Raw genomic sequence first — 23,031 nt, 5'->3', positions numbered from 1 at the left:
TGATCACATAAAACAGCCACGACTTATCATTGGTATTTACAGAATAAGATGTATTCTTTCTCATCATTGTCTAAAGTTATAAAAAATACTCGCAGAACCGTTCATAAATAAAGGTGATTTAAAACTATCTATTAAACTTATGACTTTTAGATTAGTTGCGATTTCAAGTTTCGAAAATACACATTCACTATTAAAAAGAAACAAATTGTCAGAAGAATATAAGTATATGAACTATTGATAAACTATACTGACCGTAGAATAATGAATAGTTCTATTAAAATTGTCAGGTTACTCTAAATGAACTTGATAAAATCTTAATTATATAACTAGAGAATATAAAACATTGAAACAAACAAATTAGTCAGTCAGTCAGTCACAACATAGAACTTCGTACGTACGTACATCAGTTCGAGTTGCCATACCATATTAGCACAGAGATGCAGTTGTCGATTCAAATCCCATAGTGGTAGTTGTAGTAAGAGTATAAGCATTATATGAAACAAATGATCTTAAGCCAATATAAATGATTACAAGTAAACTTAATTATAATTTTATAGAAATTGATCAACATACTTTGCATTATGTGATAACATTGATAAACGATTTGAAATTCATGTGGAACAAGTAATAAAAAGTCAATATATATAAATTCCATTCGATTATAGTAATAATTAATTCAGAAATAATGAACTCTTCAAAACTTGCAAGTAAGTCAGAAATATACAGTCATTTTTTGTTAATTGGATGTAAACTATTACTCAATTATATACATACCAATTAAAAAAGAGAAGTGATTTATTTATCATAGTTTGTAGACAAAATTTTGCATGATCTAAAGGTATGATTTTATTCCAGATCAACGTTATTTACACAATTCTAACAAAGTAAATGCACTAGTAAGTTGTTTCATTGTCAGAGTTGCATAACAAACTGATGTGGATTAGAGAACCATAAAGAATCAAGATGCACTCGATAGATTTTTTTTCCTACCACAGGATTTTTCAACAGTATAGATTCATGACAGCACCATGAATCGAACCTAAGACTTTCTAACATCACGATAAGAGCTTGGAACCCAGAAAACTTGACTGATTTGACTGATTTAATCGATCAAAGCTTTCGACAAACAATGTTAGAAGCATCATTTAGAAGCCAGTCTCAAACTACGAAGAAGAGATTGTCTAGTGCTCATTTGATTTCCGATAGCTCACCCCCGAATGCCTTGGTACGGTTGAGGGTGAGGAGAGTTAGCTCTCCCTCATGGACACGCGTATACAGATACTGTCAGGGAAGTCCTACTCACTGCCTTTCCGCGCCAGGAGGGTTGTTTACGAAATTGAGAGGACGAAAAGCGAATATTCGGCGCTTTAACCGGGTTGGTGGACACAGAGGACCCACCCTGATTCCAAACTAATGGTACATGTGGGCTTCAGTCAGCGACTACTATGAGACTTTACGTTGTTCCACTACCTTGTGAATTAGACCCCTAGGTCAAAGGTTTGCGGTATGGCTCTCCTAAGAAAACCACCTGCTTCGGTTTGGGCTCTCGGGAAGTATTCCAACCTTCACACAAATCGGAAAGTACAAAAAATACACGAAATTTGTTTTCTTTAAAGGATTAATCAAAATGCGTTGTTGAATTTAAATGAAGCTATACGCCACAAATTTAATTAAAAAAAACTTAATAGTTGATCACTTGAGTTATTAACAATAAGCATATTGATTGGTTACTCAATTAACTTGACTGAACATACACTGAAAAAAATTGCCATTCCGTTTAAACTAAATTTTTTTTTTACTGAAAATTTAACAAACATCCTCTAAATTACTTATTGATTATAAAGAGGTTAAGAAATTTTTAAAAATATTTTTAATCATTTTAACACCAGAATCGATATTTTAAAAAGAGTGAAAAAAAAACGCAAAAGGAATGAAGTATGTTATTTACTGTTAAAAAATTTGCAGTTAAAAATTGATTGATATTAACCAGAAAATGGTTAAGGATTATACAATCCAGAAAAAGTGATGTCCTGATTTTGATGCAAAGTGGTTGAAGGTAGCAAACAAAATGCATTGGACCTAAGTTTCATGCTTGTTGTTATTTGTCAGTGTTGCATACCTGAAATCTTGAGGAAACTGATGAATCTTGTGGAAATGAAACTCACGTCATCTAGACTAACAGTTAGACTGAGCTATGTAGAATGCAATGAATTTAATATCAAAACACGGTGCCTGCGATGTTGAGCCACTTAGTCTGGTGACGCCTTTGGAGTTTGATCGATAGAGTTCAATCAATATTAAGATTAAGATGAACGTGACACTCGACACTGCTTAGTGACTAATCAATGTATATGAACTATTGTGTTATGACAATCAACAAAAAATTCACAAATAAACTATAGGATAAAAAGGAAGATGAATTAACCACTCATTTGTCAAGTAGGGGTTTATTTCCACTGCATGAATTCATAATATATATGTGAAGTCTAGTGATAATATACAAGTGCCTAAATAAAGCAAATGTTTCGAACACAGAACCTGCACGATTAAGAATTGAATGGTTTAAACAACTAAACATACGTATGAAGTCAATAATAAATTACACTTAGCCCCCAAATGCCCTGGTACGGCCGAGAGTGGGGAGAGTCCGCTCTCCCTCTCGAAATGCTCTCATATGGCCACGCGAATATATAGCCTCTGCCAGGGAAGTCCTACTCACTGCCTTCTCGTAAAGGGGGTGTTGTTCACAAAAGTGAGAGGACGAAAAGCGAATGTCCGGCGCATTAACTGGGTTGATGGACACGGAAAGTCCACCAAGGGGAGTTGGAAAACCCTCATTCTAAACCAATGGTGTACATGGGCTCCAGTATCCTGAAGAAACGAATGGCGTATGAACCAATTGTTGGTCACCGGCTACCATGAGACTGCATTTCCTTACGATGCTCCACTGCCTTGTGGACTAGATCTTTAGGTCAAAGGCTCCGGGTGTGGCCCCCTAAGAAAACGACCTGCTTCAGTCTGGGCACCTGAGCAGTATCACAGCCCTCACACAAATCGAATGAGATTTGTGAGGCGCATATTTATCTGGTGCTTCCTTGTACCAATTTTTATGTGTTTAAATAAATAAATAAATAATAAATTAACAAAAATTTCAAACATATCATTCAGAGAATAATAAACAAAGAAATTTTGCGTTATAAAAGTCATCATTATCAGCAGAAATGGATGGTGGCTAGCAGTGGAATATAAAACGCGAGTTTCGTCCTGCTTCAGACTCGTCAGATGGATGTATCTCTGTTCCACAGTTGATGTTTATTCTGGGACTCGAATGATCACCCTCAGATAGAACGAAACGTGCGTCCTGAATTTCCTCTGCTAACCACGATCCATCTTAGCTTAAAATGCTTGCGACTTAATGGCGATATCAAGGGAATCCGCACAGGATGCACATATGCCAAAAAAGAGAATAATCAATTGGAGTACTAAACACTGATGGGAAGATCCAAACAACAAACATATATGAATACAATATTATAGTTAAGGATCTCCTTTCCACTAGTCGAGAATAAACGAAAGCTATGGAAAATAATGTGATCAGAAACACATATACGATACTTTCATCTCAACTACATTAACCATAATATATGCGCAAGTATGATTTTAACCATTAATAATTAACCATCAATAAAGTTAATTTTATCTTGACTATAACGATTAATTATATAAATAGTTATTTCTATTATCAATATTAGTAGTGAGGATGTTACTTTCTTTTCTACGGTGTAACTAGCTTTTTAACATAAAAATTACATATAAGTATGAACTATCCTGTTTCATATTATATTTTCGCTGTCTCTTCTTATGATCGTTTTAATTTTAAGTTGATTGTAGCTGATCATAGAGAAATCATCAAATAATAATTTTTATTAACTGTTGAAAATTATCGAGAGAACCAGCTGCATGGAGTTTTGAACAAAAATGAATAGTTATTTACTTATTCCTTTAAAGGTTTACAACAACAAAATAAAACACAAGAAATCGAAGTAAATACACAGGTAGACAGTGATCAACCATGTTGAGACAAGATTACACATCAATGGTAATGGATGATGGTCGTGCAGTATCATAACTTGATGAAAATTGGCGATCTAAATCACTAGATAGCAACGCGGTGGTCGAAATATTAAGCAATCTCCAGAAGGTCTAGGAGTCCTGTAGACAATCATTGATGGGGTCATCGGTGAACATTTGTGAAGTGTTCCATATTGGGATGAAAACGTTGTTCTGTTTCCTAGTTTTCGACAGTTATCTATCTTCTTAGAGTCAGCTAATGATGTGAAACTACAAAATTCAACAATTTACACAACTCTTCTATACTAACAACTAGTAAATTAACAGCCAAGTAGGTATTTATCTTGGCGATTTCGAGCAACGCTTTGTATTGTGACGGATTGTGATTTTATTCGGTTACCGAAATCTAATGGTGTAAAGTTAGGTTACTTAGCTATAATTTTTCTAAAACCCAATTTAAATTACTTTAAATCCTGTGTGAAACCGCTTTTAGATATAGCTTTTTCGACGAAGGAAACGACAGAAGTAGAAAAAGTTATGAAAAGTAACTATTCTCATTAAATAGTTTTCGTATTATTTCTAAATTGATCAGAAATGTAGTATATATATGTCACTCTAGTTACTAAATGATTTTATTACCTACATTGGTGAAAACACACACACATCAAATTATTTCGCACACATTTGTCATAAAGCGACTCATACTCCACTGAAGTGCCGCCTAGAAGAATTCGTAAGAGATGAAAGTGACGGAAATATCGGCAACGTTTTATCTTATAAATATACTGTGGGTATCTTTACATCGGTTTTCAGGGAAACCAGACACCACCCAGTCTTTTAGGCTACGACCTGAATAGCACAGCACAATCCGGTGATGCAACCACCCAGGCACCAAAAACGCCGATGGACTAAAGGAAAGAATCAAACAACTAATACAATTATATACTCGGTGTTTTGGAATACAGATGAAATAAATGAAAGAACTGCACAATGTACTAGGAAAATAACTGATGAACCATAAATCATGGAAAAGATTCACTGAAAGTTATTTATATTATCAAACATTTTAAACTTGTAGAAATTTAGAAATGGAGAAGTTTGAACTTATAAACAACGTTTTAAGAAAAATAATTATGAATGAATAATGCTTTTCATCAAGTCGATTGGTTGTCATATAAGGAGGAATTTGCCAAAAGCGGTCAGGCTCCAAATTATCTGGACAATTGAAGCTAACAACATATGGATTTAAAAAAACGTATTAAACTGTTTTTCTGAACAAAGCAGGTATGGACTTTTTCTATACATAGACCTTGTATCGAATAGTCATTTCTGCTTTAAAAGTAATTCAATAAGCTTAATAAACAAAATAACACTTTATCTCTAGAGCACAATAAATTTGAAAACTCCAAAAACAAGTTTCATGCCATGAACATTGAATAACGATAAGCTCACTGGGATTATATCTTGACTTTGTAAAAGATAAATACTGATCACTCGAGAGAAAAAAAGTAGGTGAAAGTTATACACAAGTTAGTAAAACAACAAAACTTCATTTATATCTACTTCTTTAAATATTAGAAAAATATACAGTTTCGACAATAAATAAACCCGCGGTTTAATTAATTTAAAATTATGAAAATGAATATTCCTTATGATATTGAGAATTTTAAAATAAAAAAAAACTACTAAGATAAAACCTAGTGGTTTCATCGTAATAACACTACATGTGTTCCTGTCGATTGCTTGTCAATAAAGAGTTCTACTTTCAAACCAAATTAAGCTTAGTAACATACTTAAATACTTGTGTTTATAACTGCATAAACGATATTTATATATTTGTAAAATATAAACATGTTACATTTACATTAAGAGGTCATTTAAACATATTCCATAAAAAAAATATATAGTACGTAAATATTGTCAATATTAATCTTCAAATTTTTAAACTTTCTCTTTTCTTTAGTAAAAAAAAATAATTATAAACGTAAGCCAAAATTATCATGGGACTATCATGTGCTCACATGTTGAGAAATAGATGAATAAGAGATGAAGGGAGGTGGACTACTAAAAAGTAGTATATATCTATGACAGTAAAGTATACATTAAATTATATAACGATCCATCAGAATGCATTATATAAAACATTATGAGATATTCTCCTTTGATGAAATAATCATGATACGGATATTAATAGCCTATACGCATGCCAATTACGTAGATATTATTATAATAAATACTTAAAGTAAATATTGAGGCGCTGGATTTTTGAGTCTACCAAATAACAAAACCAACTGGATTATCTAATGTGGGTGGGTGTACAGACGCACATTATAATGCAAATTAAAGCAAGCTACAATTTGTAGAGAAAAAAAACAATTGAAAGAAACCTATTCACACAATGGTAATAAGTAGTAGATTTAAGAATGCATGCTTTTCTTTATACTGTTATAAATTAATGGTTGAATGTTTACTGCTGATAAACATAAGTGTTGATATTGTTTAGTATTATAATGGGAAACATTTCACTACTTCATCTTGTATGAAACAGTCAGAAAATTCTCTCTATCCATTCAATAATCTTTAATTTGTACTGTGATAAGAAAACGTATCTCGTAAATAAGGTACTCAAGGAAGCGATGCTTGTAATTTATAAACTGGGTAGTCACTGTAAGTTAAAGCCTAATCAAATTATGGAATATGGGAGATAAATCATCCATTTATACATTAAAAATCCATATAGGGCCCTCGTAGGGTTGTTGTCGATTCCAAGCTTGAGTAACGCGGGAGGGTTGAGCATGGGTTTAGCAATCCTATTATGTAGAAAAGAACCCTGCTACAAAACCACAATACATAAAATATCAAACCAAGATAGAGGGGTTTAAGGATTATTTACTATTAAGTAATTAATTTTGGGATATATATATATATATATACATATATAGTATTTATCTAATTATTTAAAAATGATAGTTCATTATGAATAAAAATACCATTACAAAACACAAATTGATCACTAAGGAGTACATAGTATTATGTTATCTAACTAAATGTTGATTGAATTATGCCAATCAAGTTAACAGATGTCTACTGGTCTGAGCAACTCAATATCACGATGTACTTTAGTTGATTTTAGATGATTGGAGGTAACAGGTTTACGCCTGATGGTTATTTACAAACAGGATCAAGGTATACCTGAAATCTGAAGGGAACTGATAATGATGCTAGGAAAGTATCAGTTCCTCACAAAGTGCTGAATAACAAAATGCCTTGTTTCAAAGCTTCCAGCTGGTTGTTAACAACCAGTTAAAGAATCCATCTAAACAAATAAACGGATATACGATTTTTGAATATAATATAGTTCAACACTTAATTTGTAGAGACGATGGATATATTTCAGCTACTCAAATCAAATTAAACTAACGTCAAGTTCAGAAATGTGATCAAATAATCGAAAATTTAATCCTCAGAACTATTCACCGATTTCCTCACATAATTAAGCTTAACGTAAATTACATTTATCAACAGAAATCGAAAGCTGTTAATTTTTATAAGTATACATAAGCAAAAACTCTATTTGATAAGACTACGAAACTAGGTAACAAATTCATACAGCTACATTGGAATAATGTATATACTGATATGAGAAAGTCAAAACTTATTATTCAGTAAATGAGAGATCAGTACATTAATCTCTAAACGACAAATACATATAAACCTAATTACATAAAATAAATAACAGTTCTCAAAAAAATCAATAATCACTATACTAAAAAGGCTAATTAAAGCCAGTAGGTATCATTTTATTCAATTTAACCTTTTTACAAAAGGAATACTTATAGAAAAATGGTAAAAATCTATCATCTTTCTTAATAAGATGTAAACAGAGATAAGCTTCTCAAGATTTAAAAGGATAATTAGAGGATTTTGTTTGTTAAGAAGAATGAGTTGATTATATTCTTTCTTTCTTTTTTTTGAAATTCTACATGTATGAAAAAAAAGTGCATTTTTTACTTATTAGTAATATATTTTTGTACACGTGATCATCTATGTGTACAACATGGATGATAAGTACAATGTTTAAGCTTCATCTTCTACAATAAGATTATATGTAATCATCAGTGAAGTGGGAAAATAACGCATTATTACTATTCAGTAGAAAAAAACGTGATGTAATAAATATGAGAATTATGTGTATTGTACAAAACAGAATGACAGTATAGATGTTAGATGGTAGAAGATAGTAGGCATAAAACCCTGTTAAATACCAAGGGGTATTTGAAAGCACGAGGTAAGTGGTTTTCTTGTGAAATCTGAACATATGTTACCCAAATTTACAGTTTGAGACATAATACCACAGAATTATTCATGATTAAAATGGACCTGTTGTAGGACTGAGACACATTGACCAATCACTGAGTAATGGTTAATGTTATATTTTCCTAGTCCTTAGTGGTGATTAATATTTGGTGACTAAGTTTAGTCTAAGTGACTGGACATTCTGTGAAGTATTTTTGATGTTAGTTGGTTGAGGACAGTCATTAAGAAACCCAACAAGTGTATACTGACAAACTTTAGACATACAAAAAACAGAAAAGAGGAATAGAATGAAGCTAACACTAACTTCGTTCCTTCCGAGAGTAGATAATAAATTTTATGAAGAGATCTAGAGAAATCTGCAGTAAAACATATACCAGTTCCAAATTTCAGCTAAATTTGATAAAATCTCAAAATAATGTGATCCTTGATTTTGAAATAAATATTACAAGAGCCTTGATGTTTTTTAAAGCATGTATAGCATATTTCATAATATGTTATAAATTCACTGCTTATCATTTCCGATTTAACTACAGAATAAGCGAATAGTTTGTGATAAGTGAACTGTTGAGATAATATGTGTTCCATTAAAGTCATGTATCAGGGGAAGTAAGGAATACAGTAGACAGCTGAGATGAAACTAGACGATTTGAAATTAACAGATGACTTAGCTCTTCTATCCCATACACACCAACAGATACAGGTGAAGAAACACAGTGTAGTATCAGCCTCTGTATCAATAGGCCTCAACAAACACTAGGGGAAAAGCCAGATTCACAAATACAGCACGGATAACACCAACCCAATCATACTTGATGAAGAAGCTCTGGAAGAGATGGGAACTTCCACGTACCGCACATGGTAAGCATCAATGATAAATATGGAGGGTTCGATGTAGAGATGAACAAATAGATTGAGAAATCAAGAACAATATTTTTACAGTTGGAGAGCATCTGCAATTCAAAATAACTGCCTACCAACATCAAAGTCACAATTTTCAATGGAAACCACAAGACAGTTTTATTGTAAGAAGCTGTGTGGTGTGAGCTACTGATATCAACATAAGTAGTATATATGGTGAGTAAGGAATAGAATATCTGACAGCAGAAGATTGAGAAGATCAAGAAGAGAAGAACAGAAATAAAAAGCAATTTGTGTGAAAATCCAGGAACAATGAAGCCTGAGGCAATTGAAGAACATTTTGCAAATAGTGTATCATAGCATGGTTTTTGTATTTTACCAAGTAACGTTGTAATTTGTGCTAAATACATAGTTGGTTGTCCTCACCTGTGTTCTCATTCACAACAGCTGAAGCTTGTAGAGCTACTGCAATATAAATAGTTTAGCAAGAGCAGTTTAAATGATAAATACACATAGAGGCAGATAAATTTGGCAATTCATCTTTATTTCGTGAACTAACTATTGGCCGATCAACAAGGAAAATCCAATGCCGAGGTAAAGGCAAATATTGGCGAAACAAGAGCGGCATTCATGCAGTTGAACAACATAGAGGACTCAAAACAACTGTCAACCAATATCAAAGTCAGAATATTCAATGCGAACGTCAAGACAGTCCTACTGTTCGGAGCTGAAACTTGCAGAGCTACCACAACTATCATCAAAAAAAAATTAGGTATTTATAAAACTACGTAGGATACTCAATGTCCGTTGACTGGTTACCATCAACAAGAGCCTATTATGGGAGAGAACAAACCAGCTTCCAGCTGAAGAGGAAATTGAGGAAAAATGTTGAAGTTGGATAGGACATACATTATGGAAATCATCAAACTACATCACGAGGCAAGCGCTAACTTGGAATTCTGAAGAGAAAGAGAAAAGTGGGAGGTCAAATAAAGTGCTGCGTCAATAATTGGAAGCATACATAAATAGGATGAATAACAATTGGAAAGCAATGTGCAGGACAGAGTTGGATGGAGAAATCTGGTGGGCTGCCTATACTCTTTCACGAGGGATAACAGGCGTAAGTAAGAAAGTATAGAACAACATTAGATCAATTTATAATATTGATAATATGAATCAAAACCGATGCATTCATTTATCTTCTAGATTTTATGCTCACCATAACGTGATGATTTTTATTTTTTGATTCTGATCATATCCCTTTGTATTAAATCGTTAACGTCACTATTATTATTGACACTTTAGTAAATTAAATCACTTGCTTTTTATCTTTCCTTGTTGATGTGATTTATTTCGTGTTTAATCAATGCGGTAAATTCTATTGCATTAAATTTGTTTGCTTATCTGAATAAATAACTGTATGTTCTTGCGTTCTTTTAAATTTTTGAAAGAAACTAATCATAACGGTCGAATTTACGAATCGATCTGACAGAGACCATCATTAAAAACCCAGAAGCACTGGATGACCGTCTCGTCCTAGTATGGGACTCCTTATGAATTCAACTATTAAAATTACTACAATCTCCGCAAATCCCCATTCTGATAATGATCATATGCTCATTAGTAACTTGCTTCAAGATGCATTTCCTGGAAAATAATTACATGTTTTTGTTCTTATTTGTTATTAAGAAATAATTGTTACATTAAGTAAACGCGACTAATCGTATTTATGCACATAGACAGATAGATAAAACATTCGAACGCTGGTGAATCTGTGTTTTATCATGTATTTAACCGACTTTAATCATAATCCACATAGACACGAAAATATGATGACGATATATATATATATATATATATATATATATATATACCATTCATCAAGGATTTACGGAATCACTGACAGTTCTTTGAATTTAGGCATATAAGATCAAACTTAGGACCGTTGTATTTCATAATGGGCATGACACTTTTATATTGTATCGAATTTATTACTATGACAAACGTTATATAAAATATTAAGACAGATAATTATTAACTTGTGTATGGTTTAAATCATGGACTGACCTTGATTAGACAACCGTTGAAAACTAGAAAAGATAGAATAGTTGTTCCAACCAAGTATGGGACTCCTTAGCAAAGGATATTCACAACTACACCAGAAATTAAAACCAGGGCACCATTTTTATTAAAATCAATCCATGAAACTGTATGATCATCATAATAAATGTCCAAAACAGTGGACCCCCACCTCAGATTTGTGACCCAGAAAATTCCTTATTTCACATCAAAACCGTTCATTTACACGGAAAGACTTTAATGATAGAACTAATATTTATGGTGAAACGCGGTTTGGATGAAAGATGAAAATGGCTATGAAGACAATTTTCATCTGAAATACGAAAAATTAATGCTTATTCTTTAATGCCTATTGAAAGAAAAATGAAAGATATCACATGTCTTTTGAAAAGTATCAGAGACCATACCATTTCTTCACGCTTTTTAAAGATATGTATACTTAAACATTACCTCTGCTGTTTTGAATACTACAATGGTCGAATAAGATTGATATTGAATACCTAATAGGAGTTACATCCATTCAAACTCACGATAAACAAATTCATACTAATGCGAAGTGTCTTATACAACATAATACCCAAGCAAGATCATTTTAATATTAATAAGTTTATTGATCTTCATCAAACAATTCAGTGTATGGCATTCTGGGACTTAAAGAGATAGATAATGGATCTGAGTCTCAGAAGGAACATCAAAACTAGGGGTTCAGATATATTCAAATGACGCGTCCTAAACAGGACGAGACGTTCCATCTTGGATACTAATTCTATAATCCAAAAGTATACTAAAATCACTTTAGTTTGAAAATCTTCACGATTTTCCGAGATTTGAAGGTTCCATATTCAACAACATTAAATAAGTAGGTGATATGTCAAATGTAAGTATTACAATATTGTTGGGACAGAATTAAGAAAACGTTTTAGAAAACACATAGTCCACATACAACATTGATTACAATATCTATAGATTATCCATTCACTCACAACATATCAAATCAGAATGTATATACTTTTGTTACGGTTCTCGTATTTCACCTAAATTATGAAGAATAGAGAGAAAAAAATGTTTCCAAAACATTCACAACCACAGCACACACATACTATAATTGGCCACATGTCATCAATCTGAAACAAATAGAAATATTTTGAATATTCAAAAGTGAATAACCAGACAAGAGAAACAACAATTGTTTGAATAATAATAGCACATTTTAGACGTATTGCGTATTTTCATTGTTGGGGTCTATCATTGACATTTTCAGACAATAATAAGAGAAAACCACAAAAAGTAAAATAGACGGTGAACTGTAATATAATCTATTATCCCTTCCACTTACCTTTCGCTCTCTATCGATCAGCCACCAAAATAACAGACAGAATATACAAGTCAACTGTTATGGTATAAAAAGTGTATGAGTGAATGTGAAGGGGTACACATAAATAAAGTACATATTTGACCTCACCAATCAATTACTAGGGAAAATCAGCATAAATAATTTCATGACAAGACAATCAACAGTGAATAGAAAACTGATAAACAGTCATTTGGCGGTAAAAATTGAATACTTAATAATAATGTTATGTAAGGCTTCCAGGTTTTCCATGGTGGTCTAGCGTCAATTAACTCATGAGCTCAACTATTAAAATTATGTGATTCTATTAGAAACTTTCTATTACAGAGTCAATGCTAACTCCAGAGAGAGTTTAAATCAAAATAGAAAATAGTACAAGAATATCAAACATCTAAAATAACCAACTGACTATTGGTTCACTTGAAATCTACAAGTCGAAACAAGTCATAAATGAACACAGGACTATTGAACGTTAGATTACTGGTTGAATGGTATTTAACTTCATGAAATATTTGAAATTTTTTAGGTTCATCCTGTGTGTAATTAGACTACTGCACAACTATCGGATGACTTTATATTGTTAATGGTATTTTATATAATGTAATGGAGGACCAACAAAAGTTATTTACATGGTAATCATTATCGAATAAGTAGCGGCAATATTTATGTTAGCGTAGAGAGGTTGTAAAACGTCTTTTACACCACGGACTAAGCCAAGTTAAACAGGTCATGAAGATAGGAAAGTACAGGGAATATAAATTATCGATTGTCAACTCAGTAGTTTAAAGGGTTAAGTACTGGTCATGAGGATTAAAGATCAAGAGTCTAATATCTGACGGGATTGTGAATGAGGATTATCAAAGAGTCTTATAGCAGAACAAAATAGATATCCAGTACCTCTTGTGTTTCAACGGCTATCTAACTAGAATCAGTGCAGGATCCAAATCTAAAACATTTTCACTGTTGGATTACTAGAGTTAATTGAATAAGTTTGGTGGATATAGGGTTAAATGTGTCTGTCTTCCCCTAAAATATAAGATTAAAATTACTTCATATCCATCTTTCTTTCTGTACTATATCCTTACATACAACCTTTCTTTTATATATTACCATCATTAAATTAACTACTTCTATGAATTCGGTGTCCATCTTGTCGTGCTAATGAGGTATGATAACTTGGACCGATGCATATATGTGCCTGGTCCTACGTTGTATCTGACTGACTGCCTGACCAACAAAATTGGATAATTTAAATAGGAAAAAAGAAATTTAGTCAAAATATATACACGTACAAGTTAAAGTTAGACATAGGCTCAGTGGTCTAGAGGTTGAGTGATCGTGCGTGAGACTGACGGCCATGGGTTCGAGTCCTGTGTGCAGGATCGTGTGCGTGCACTACTGAGGAGTCCCCTACTAGAACTGAACGACCGTCCACTGGTAGTCTAGTTTAGATCGACTAGTGATTTAAACGGTGAGAAAAAAACAATTTATTTGTCATTTAACAAAAGTATATTCGACATTGACTTGTTAAAAGACAATAGTAAAATCCTACCTTCCATTTGATAATTTCCGCTTCTAAATATGAACGATTTTTAGCGGCTTCTGCGTGAGCATTTTCGAGTTGCCTTTCCATTTCTTCATGAACTTTTTTGAAATTAATTTCTTGTAAAGATATCTTATTTTCCAATTCACGATATCGAGCATCTTTAGAGAATCGTTGTTATTTTTAGTTGGAAAATAAAACAAAATATATGTAGTGCGTAAGAGTAATGCAGAAAATAAACAAAATAATTAAGAGTACAATCTAAGGAGAACAAAAGGACTTAGAAAATAACCATCTATATGAAATATTGAATCTTAAAAAACTTCGTAAACAAAGTGTGGTGTAGGTCTTATATTTTATCTATTTATCTGTTTGTGTCTATGGATACTGACGTCGAATTCGGGCTCCAGTTAGACTACAATGGTTCGACTCTCAAGGTATTTGCACACAGAAAGATACTGAATTTTCTTAGACTAGTGAAGTTTCCTGAAAACATGAGTAAGCAATGTATGTCTATTGAATAAAATCCACGGTATAACGGATTTAGACGATTGGAAACCATAATTGATCGAACTCAGAAAAGCTGAAACTGGTAAAAATGGATTAGGGTGTTGAGAATAATTGAATGTTTCGCTTTGATCCTTAATGGGAACTCTGTGTTAATCCTTAATTTATTTACTAAATGGAACGTGATTAGCAGTAAAATCTAGGAAGAACGTTTTATCCTGGTTGACACGGCAAGTGGGTGTACTTCCATCCTAGTATTCGAGTCCCGGAGTGGACATTACTGACATAATACTGTCATCTTTATTGCTGATATAATTTAAGACGTACTTTGGATATTATTTTCAAATTCTACTGTAAATTTGATGCAGTGCTGAAGTTATTGTTGACCATCTTAGGTGATGAATATTTTCAAATTTATCTGTTTATGCCTTGAATAACAAGAAATATCTTATCACAATACATAACAATGTGTTCACAATAAAAAGTAGATAACGCTTAAAACAAATGGGGAAAAAATACAGGAAATCTAATCTTACTAGCTTGTTCTAATTGTATAGTTATTGAGCTAATTTCACTTAAATGTGCATCCGACAATGTTAATGCATCTTCTAATTGAATTCGTAAACCAGCTAGCTGTGATTCACACTTTGCATGATTAACAATATTTGAATCCATTACATTTTCATTTTCATTATTTATTATTAATTTATTAATACTACTAACATCACCATTGGATTTCAAGAGAGAATTTTTACAATTATCACATTTATTCTCTTGGAACTGATGATTCATTGATTTATCAAGTTGAACTGCGTCTAATTTATTGCTATTATTATTATCATCACTATTCTTGAGTAGATCTGATGATGATGCCGATGCTATCAGATTTGATCCACGTAATGGAGTTGAATGTAGTCCATTCAACAAAGCCAAATGATGTGGATGAGTGGAGGAGAATGAGAAACCTAGAAAAAATTGTTCAGATAAAAAAACGAACAGAAAGACTTAGTATACACCGTGAAATAAATGCTCATGTTCCATATATATTCACAAACTTTTATCTCAACACTTAAATGTTAATGTACACTAGGAAATTATATACTGTTTTATACTGCAATATACAGAAATGTCAACGTACAGTGTTGTTAAAATGCTGAGGAATAATAATAATAATAATTATTATTATTATTATTACTATTATTACAGTAAGAATGACAATGTAAGTGTTAAAACCATTAGAATGTATGTAAGATCAATTTATCACACTCAAAATCACTGAGAAACGCTGAATTATACAACTTTTATCAACAAGGTAAACAATTTATTTAAAGTAATCAGAAGTAAAACTATGGATTATTTGCATTTCTTTTTACTACTTATTAACATTTTGGATACTGTTTACGTTGTAAACTTCATCCTGAACCTCCACCAGCAAAGTCATCAGAGGTCCCAGTCAAGTCTCCAAATAAACAAAGGGTAAATCGCGCTAATCCTGTACACCAACTAGATGAGGCGAGGGGAATGATCACACTTGGATTCTATATAGGATGTAGCATATTTCAGTGACAGGAAATTCTGGAGTTTTAGCGAATGAAGTCTATTGCCCTATTCGACATAGGATTCGAACATCGGAAACTCCAACATATGGAGTTTGAAGCACATTTTCAGGAGGCTAGATGTAGCATTTTGTGAACTCGAATGATTGACATGAATGATACATAGGGAAAAAAGATGAAACCATAGGCGAAAAGTTTATAGTAGTAATATGATAAATATTGAGAAGTGAAGAGTGAATATGATAGCTAACATGTGCTATTAGAGGTGTATGTCAGCATCTGTCATTTCTCAGTTGTAAACATCGTGGAAGGACAATTCTTACTGAAGTAAGTAATAATTGTTTATCGAATCAATCTCCTCTGATGAATTTAGGTTAAGAATGAATCTCTACTCTGAATAAATTAAGAGTAGATGGAAAAAATATTATTTTTATTCATTATTTCGAGTAACCTATTCCTAGAGGACCCGCTCTATTTATCGACCTGTATCAGTTCTGGATTTTGTACCAAGTGAATTTATAGGCTATCGTAAATGAAAAAGTGCGGAAAACAAATATGGTAAAAGTACTTCAGCACACAGTATATCAACAGTAGACTTTCTATATTAAATGATATGACAAAATAAAAAACTCTCAGAGGATTGGATTTATATTAATGATAAAACTACATCCTCTTTGTATAAGTATATAACTCAAAAATAACACACCTACCTGCAAACGCAAATTGACTTCCTGGCAATTCTAATAAACTATCGGAACAACGTCCAGAATATTTATGATCACTGTCAGATGATTCAGGAAAGTCACCACCTCTAGCTACATCTTTACATTTTCCATTATTGTTATTATTTATTACATCTGTTGGTTGTGAATCATGCCCATTATTTCGTCCATACTTAGAAGGATCTTTATCAACTACATTTTCACCATCTACCATTAATTCATCATCTTCGTCATCAGTTTCTGGTTGGAAATAAGACGTATCAGTTTCACTACGTAAATGGGGTTGAAACGGTGCACGACAAGCACGTATATTAGACCATGTCCAGTCAGCAATTGATATGTCCATAGAATCTAAATGTCCATCGGTCTGTTGAGATTGAATCCAATCAATAGAAAACCAAGGATGATTATATACTTCAGATAAACAATGAGCTTGACTACCAAGTCTTTGAGTACGATCACAGAGAAGTTCTGAGTGAAAATAATAATTAACAGATCAAACGAATAGTTCACCAAACAAAAATAAAGGCGAATAAAATTCTAACAATATGTTTTTTTCTCATACCAGCTGATAAATCGGACACTGGACTTCTATAGTTCATTTTAAAGCAGTAACACAGCATACATTGATTTGGTAAGCTTTAAGTCATACATATGGTGTAGGAGTTAGGGATATCACCTCGTTGCTCATATTAAAGTGATTGAATCAGCGTTTGTCATGAATTAAGGTTATGAAAGCACTAACTTGAAGATACTTTAGATTAACGACGTGAAGTACACAAAGCACTTCTAAACCGTACTAAATCTAGGGAGGAGGAAAACCCTGAGAACACTTCAGAATTCAAGTTCATCTAAAAATGCTTTGAAGAAACATCGTAACAATTTTAATTCGAAAAATAATCTCACAACAAACCACTTCTGGTATGACAGATAGGAAATAGATAACAAGAACGATTAAGTAATCAGTAGTTTACGACGAAGGTAATGAAGTGAAATAGAATAGAACAGACTATCAAAATTAATCCAGATAAACAAGAGATCTCGTCAGAAAACAAGTTTAAGATTCGAAATTCAAGCTAACTAATCGATTGCGTAATATCCTGAGATACAAAACTGCACTGAGATCTTAGATATTTTTTGAGGAAATAATTATTAGGCAAAATATGTCAGGATAATGGAGTGAGATTAAAAGTAAGACTTTTCATTTATATGAAATATGGTAGACAGAATAAAGCAAAGAAAGAACAAAAAATCAAGAATCTCCAAATCTAGTAATTACTAGTGAAAAGCTATTTACACAATTAATGACAGGTAAGACAAAATCAACGCAAGCGAAGGGATTACGGACCTCGTTGCCACACTATTTCAACATAATAAGATAAAACCAACTACATGAGAAGCGAAAAAGTCGAAATAACAGTAGTATTAGTGGTAATATAAACATAGATGTTATAAGTTTGAAAGGTAAGGATAGATTTATAGGAAAAAGACTATGAAACAATATTGAAACCCAGAATTCAAAAGATCAAGAATGAAGGCATCTGAACTATTGTTATAAACTTCCAGACATATCATCCAACGTCTTCAACCCCTGATCACAGATGTCGCATGGGTCCCAACTGAGAAGTCCTTATCTAACAACACGGATCAGGACATCAATCGATGACTTAAAACTGACGCCATGTCTGGGTTTAGCACCCTCCAGCTAACTTCAAATATGTACCTACGTCAGTTAGAATTGCGAGTCGACAGAGATGGTGGTTGGGCAAATGTGACACACATACCGGTTACTTACTTCAGTCAATGAAGATTCACAGCTTCATTAACTGATTTCCCATCTCTACTTGCTGACGTGCGTATAGCTTCAGTATTATCCAATCAATGATTCCTTCACGTGGGAGAACTGGCCCCAAAACATCTATGGTTAGATACTAGCAACCCATGTCTAGTAAAAACCAACAAAACTAGTGGGTATTTATACCCTTAAGCTGACAAATTGCTAGTAACTAGGACAATATTAGATTACATCCACACTGAATTTATCAATAACCATATTTAGATATCCGTTTTATCATTGAATATGATATAAAGTAATGGAATTTAACTTTACCTTCCAAGCACAATCACTCCACAGAATTAGTAAATCCACTGTTATATTAGACAATAGAATACTAATCAGATTTATGAAACCGAAATATGGGAGAAGTGAACCTTAATAACCATAAAATCTGACGGTTGGTATATATATTATTCAAAAGACTAACTTCAGAATACCAATCAGTCAATTATAATCAACGTGCAGTCTGAAAGAAATGTGCGTTAGTCCAGGTTGTCATACAACATTAAGACGATTAGATGAATTTCAAAAGATGAATAGCTAAAAAAATAGAGATGATGTACCAGCCATGATAATAAGGAAGAATAAATACTGAGAATATTGGTTAAAAAGTTAGAAATAAAAGGTATGAATTAAGGAAAAATGAAAGTCAAGATTTATAGCTAGATAAAGAATGAATACATAGGAACTATGTTATACAACGTCCCCAAACACTGATGATGTTTATTGTGCGTAGCCCTGTCAGGTAGGCCACATCTAGCAACATTTCTCAGACCGCTAGTCAGTACCTTCATAGACTGATACAATACTATGCTTTAAATTGACTCCCCCTAACTTTTTTCCAAAACATTTCTACACTAGCTAACATTACCCGTCAAGATAGGCAATGGTTACACATACGTGAAACAGAGTTTTTGGATACCGAATCCACTTAATGCATACATAAAATTTTTGATTTGGTTTTCAGCTAAAAATAAATTTTTCCAATAATGATTAAGAACAAGAATTTAAATGTTTTTTATCAGAATATACCTAAATATTTTTTTTAAAATACTGAATGAAAAAACAACTTTCATTATTAGAAGGGGTTTTGTGGAGATTTTAGTAATTTTTTTTATAGAGTTGAGATCATGAGTCAATTGAAGCTAGACCACCATGGAAAACCTGGAAGCACTGGACGGCCGTTTCGTCCTATTATGGGACTCCTCAGCAGTGCGCATCCACGAACCCACTCTCGCGGGATTCGAACCCAGGACCTACCAGTTTCGAGCCGAAGCCCTTAACCGATAGACCACTGAGCTGGCATCCAACGGTGTTAATGTCTAACTTCAACTGATTCACGAAATTGAGCAACCATTCACCAATGTCATCAGTGAGTTACTATCTCACAACAGACCTGGTTGAACCCGGTTTCATTATTATTCTTATTTTCTTTCTTACTTATAGTATCCAGTTTATTAACAACTTTAAGCACACTAAATAAGCAAAATACACATAGAATAAATGAATTTTCATACTAAGTAATGAAATGTAGGTTTGATAATGATGAAAAGATTCAGTATTTCAAAGATATATATATATATATATATATATATATATATATATATATATATATATATAATCATATGATCGAAGGTTTAAGGTGCAAGTACCTTAAATTCATAATCTGAACTAAACAAAATCACCTGATGATCAATGATAGTGACGGCGATGATGATACCAATATAAGTACAGATTTTAAACAACAAAAAGAAAACCAATAGTTCAAGTGAACACCTTTGAATAAATTTCTAAATACATAAATAAACATACACTAAAAAACAATCTAATTTTTCTCTAGAAACCTACTCATTATATTTTTTTGTTTTACATTTCTAAATTCTCCTGTTTATCACATATTTGCATATAATTATCACATCCATTAGATAAAAAATGCAGAGAATGATAAAATAAAATTGTCAAGAGAAAGGTTTTGTATATGGGTACGTGTATGTGTGAGGAAAGCCCAGGACAGAGTGGATTGGAGAAGGCTAGTCGGCGGCCTATACTCCATTGGGAGTAACAGGCGCAAGTAAGTAAGTAATGTGTGAGGAAGAGAGAGGGAGAGGAAGAATGATCTTTTAAATTAAATTACGATCGAACATTCAATCATTAAAGATTTCACTATTCGTATAGGAATCTCACTTTAAAGTCTATATTTAAATATGAATTAAAATATTTGATAGGAATTGAAGGAATACTCACAATTACAATTGAAAGTCTATCATTTCAGAAATATAATACATAACATACTAAGTTAAATGATATGGTACTGTAAGAAATTTTGTTTTAGGAATCAATCAATGGAAAGCGATTGATGGATATTTTCACTTTTTTAGCACTGTTTTGTAAAGTATTCATGAAGTTGACGAAATCAATACTCTATTTAGCATCCAACATAAGATTAGTCATTTACATTATAACAGTAGACCAACATTTCTTATGCAAAATAAAGTATCGAAGAGAAGAAAGTCAAATAATAGTTAACCATTATTTCCTTATCTTCAATAAAATACTGATATCTATGTTATATCCATTAAATAGCAGGTCTTGAACAAAATTCCCATTTTAAATTATCTTTGCCAATGACTGGTTTGTATTAATAAATGCTCAATGAGTTTAAATGAATATATTTCAAAATATATTTGTTTTTAATGGAACCGACTGAGTTGGTAAACTTATTCAAGTGTACGAAGAACCTAAAAAAATACTTTAGTGAGATAGTTCACCTAGTAACCATGGTCTACAGTTTCACACTAAATTTGACTACTGTAATCACCTATGTAAATCAAGCTGAAAAATATGGTAAATTGATATAGTCAAACTATTGACCAGTCAGTTACTCAATTTTAGTCTACTTCTATGCAAAATGTCTTAAAATAGAATACCTGATAAAGACAAAATAAATCTAAGTACCTAGAGGAATTCAATGTAATTATATTTACGATATTTATCAAAGTATTTCAAACTAGTTGAATAATGTGATGCGTATCAAGAATATGAACATATTACTGATAATACTTAAATAAAGTACATAAGTGGGGAGTTTTGTGGTGATTATAGCTGTCAGTCAGTCATCGTCAATGTAAAACCTGGCTCATACATGCATCGGTTCAAGTTGCCATATCACATCAGAACAGCGAGACAAATCTCAGAGTAGTAGAAGTAATAACAGTACTACTGTAGTGAACAAGAACACGAATGGGGACAATCGAATGTACATGTATACGAAATTACAGAATATCTGACTAAAATCTGACAACCATACAGTGAAAAGTTAATTTGCAATCTATCAAACAATTGTCTCAATCTTGACTGTTCCTTCTGCAAATATTAGTCCATCGTCTCTGATTTCATTATTCATGCATTTTCATACCAACTGCGTTCCGTTTAGGTTCTTGCTTTATCAATCTTCTGCTGAAATACATTCTATGCCTGACCATCATCGTATACTACTTATGTGGATATAAGTAACCCACATCACACTACTAGTAGTGGTAGAAGTAGTAAAAATTAGACATAGAAAAAGGAGAAAAAGTATGAGGAGCTTTCAAGACTCAGATTTTTAAGGAACGTAAAGAGTGTATGCACCTGTTTCATTGCGAGCGGTTCTAAGCCATTTCACTTAAAGTCTCTAGCCGTTGGTTATGATGATCACAAGTTAGTGGATAACTGAATAATAAGTCTTAGTTAGCACACAGTCTCATTAAACAGCATAATATTGACAGTCGTTAGTAGATTACTACTTCCTGAACAAAAAAATAGTTCAAACAGTATTGGAAATAAAAAATATTATTGTGAAAAAAGACAAGAAAATATTTATGAGTATATAAGTACCAATGTATATACATGGAAAACTCACTTTTCATAAAGTCCAAACAAGTATCGGAAACATTAACATTTTCAGGGAATTTCAAACTATTTACATGATTCATAATATTAGCATAAGTATTGACTAATGTTTCTGAATAGAATGGTGTAACACCATAAAGCATTTCATAAATAACAACACCTAATGCCCACCAATCCACCTCGAATCCGTAACTCCCACCACCAATTCCCTTGTAAAAAAAAACAAAATAATAATAATAGTAGTTGGAAAAGGAATGAATAAAATTGGATGTATCAACAAAAATTTAGTCAGTATTTGT

General features: G+C 32.4%; 1 protein-coding gene across 1 annotated transcript in view; it reads right to left on the bottom strand.

Moving 5' to 3' along the window:
* Nucleotides 1-23,031, bottom strand: part of Smp_151140 (serine/threonine kinase) — a gene marked incomplete at both ends in the record, with an annotated part of 104,597 nt that overhangs the window by 62,698 nt on the left and 18,868 nt on the right. Inside the window, 5 exons of the mRNA XM_018797464.1 lie at nt 14,229-14,380; nt 15,263-15,371; nt 15,450-15,691; nt 16,993-17,475; nt 22,743-22,941. Of these exons, the coding sequence (XP_018646797.1) occupies nt 14,229-14,380; nt 15,263-15,371; nt 15,450-15,691; nt 16,993-17,475; nt 22,743-22,941 (1,185 nt within the window). The remainder of the gene's footprint in view (nt 1-14,228; nt 14,381-15,262; nt 15,372-15,449; nt 15,692-16,992; nt 17,476-22,742; nt 22,942-23,031) is intronic.

This window comes from Schistosoma mansoni, assembly GCF_000237925.1.
Source record: "Schistosoma mansoni, WGS project CABG00000000 data, supercontig 0166, strain Puerto Rico, whole genome shotgun sequence".
NCBI classification, from domain to species: Eukaryota; Metazoa; Platyhelminthes; class Trematoda; order Strigeidida; family Schistosomatidae; genus Schistosoma; species Schistosoma mansoni.
The sequence above is the reverse complement of the archived record's forward strand: the minus strand, read 5'-3'. Positions and strand labels throughout refer to the sequence as shown.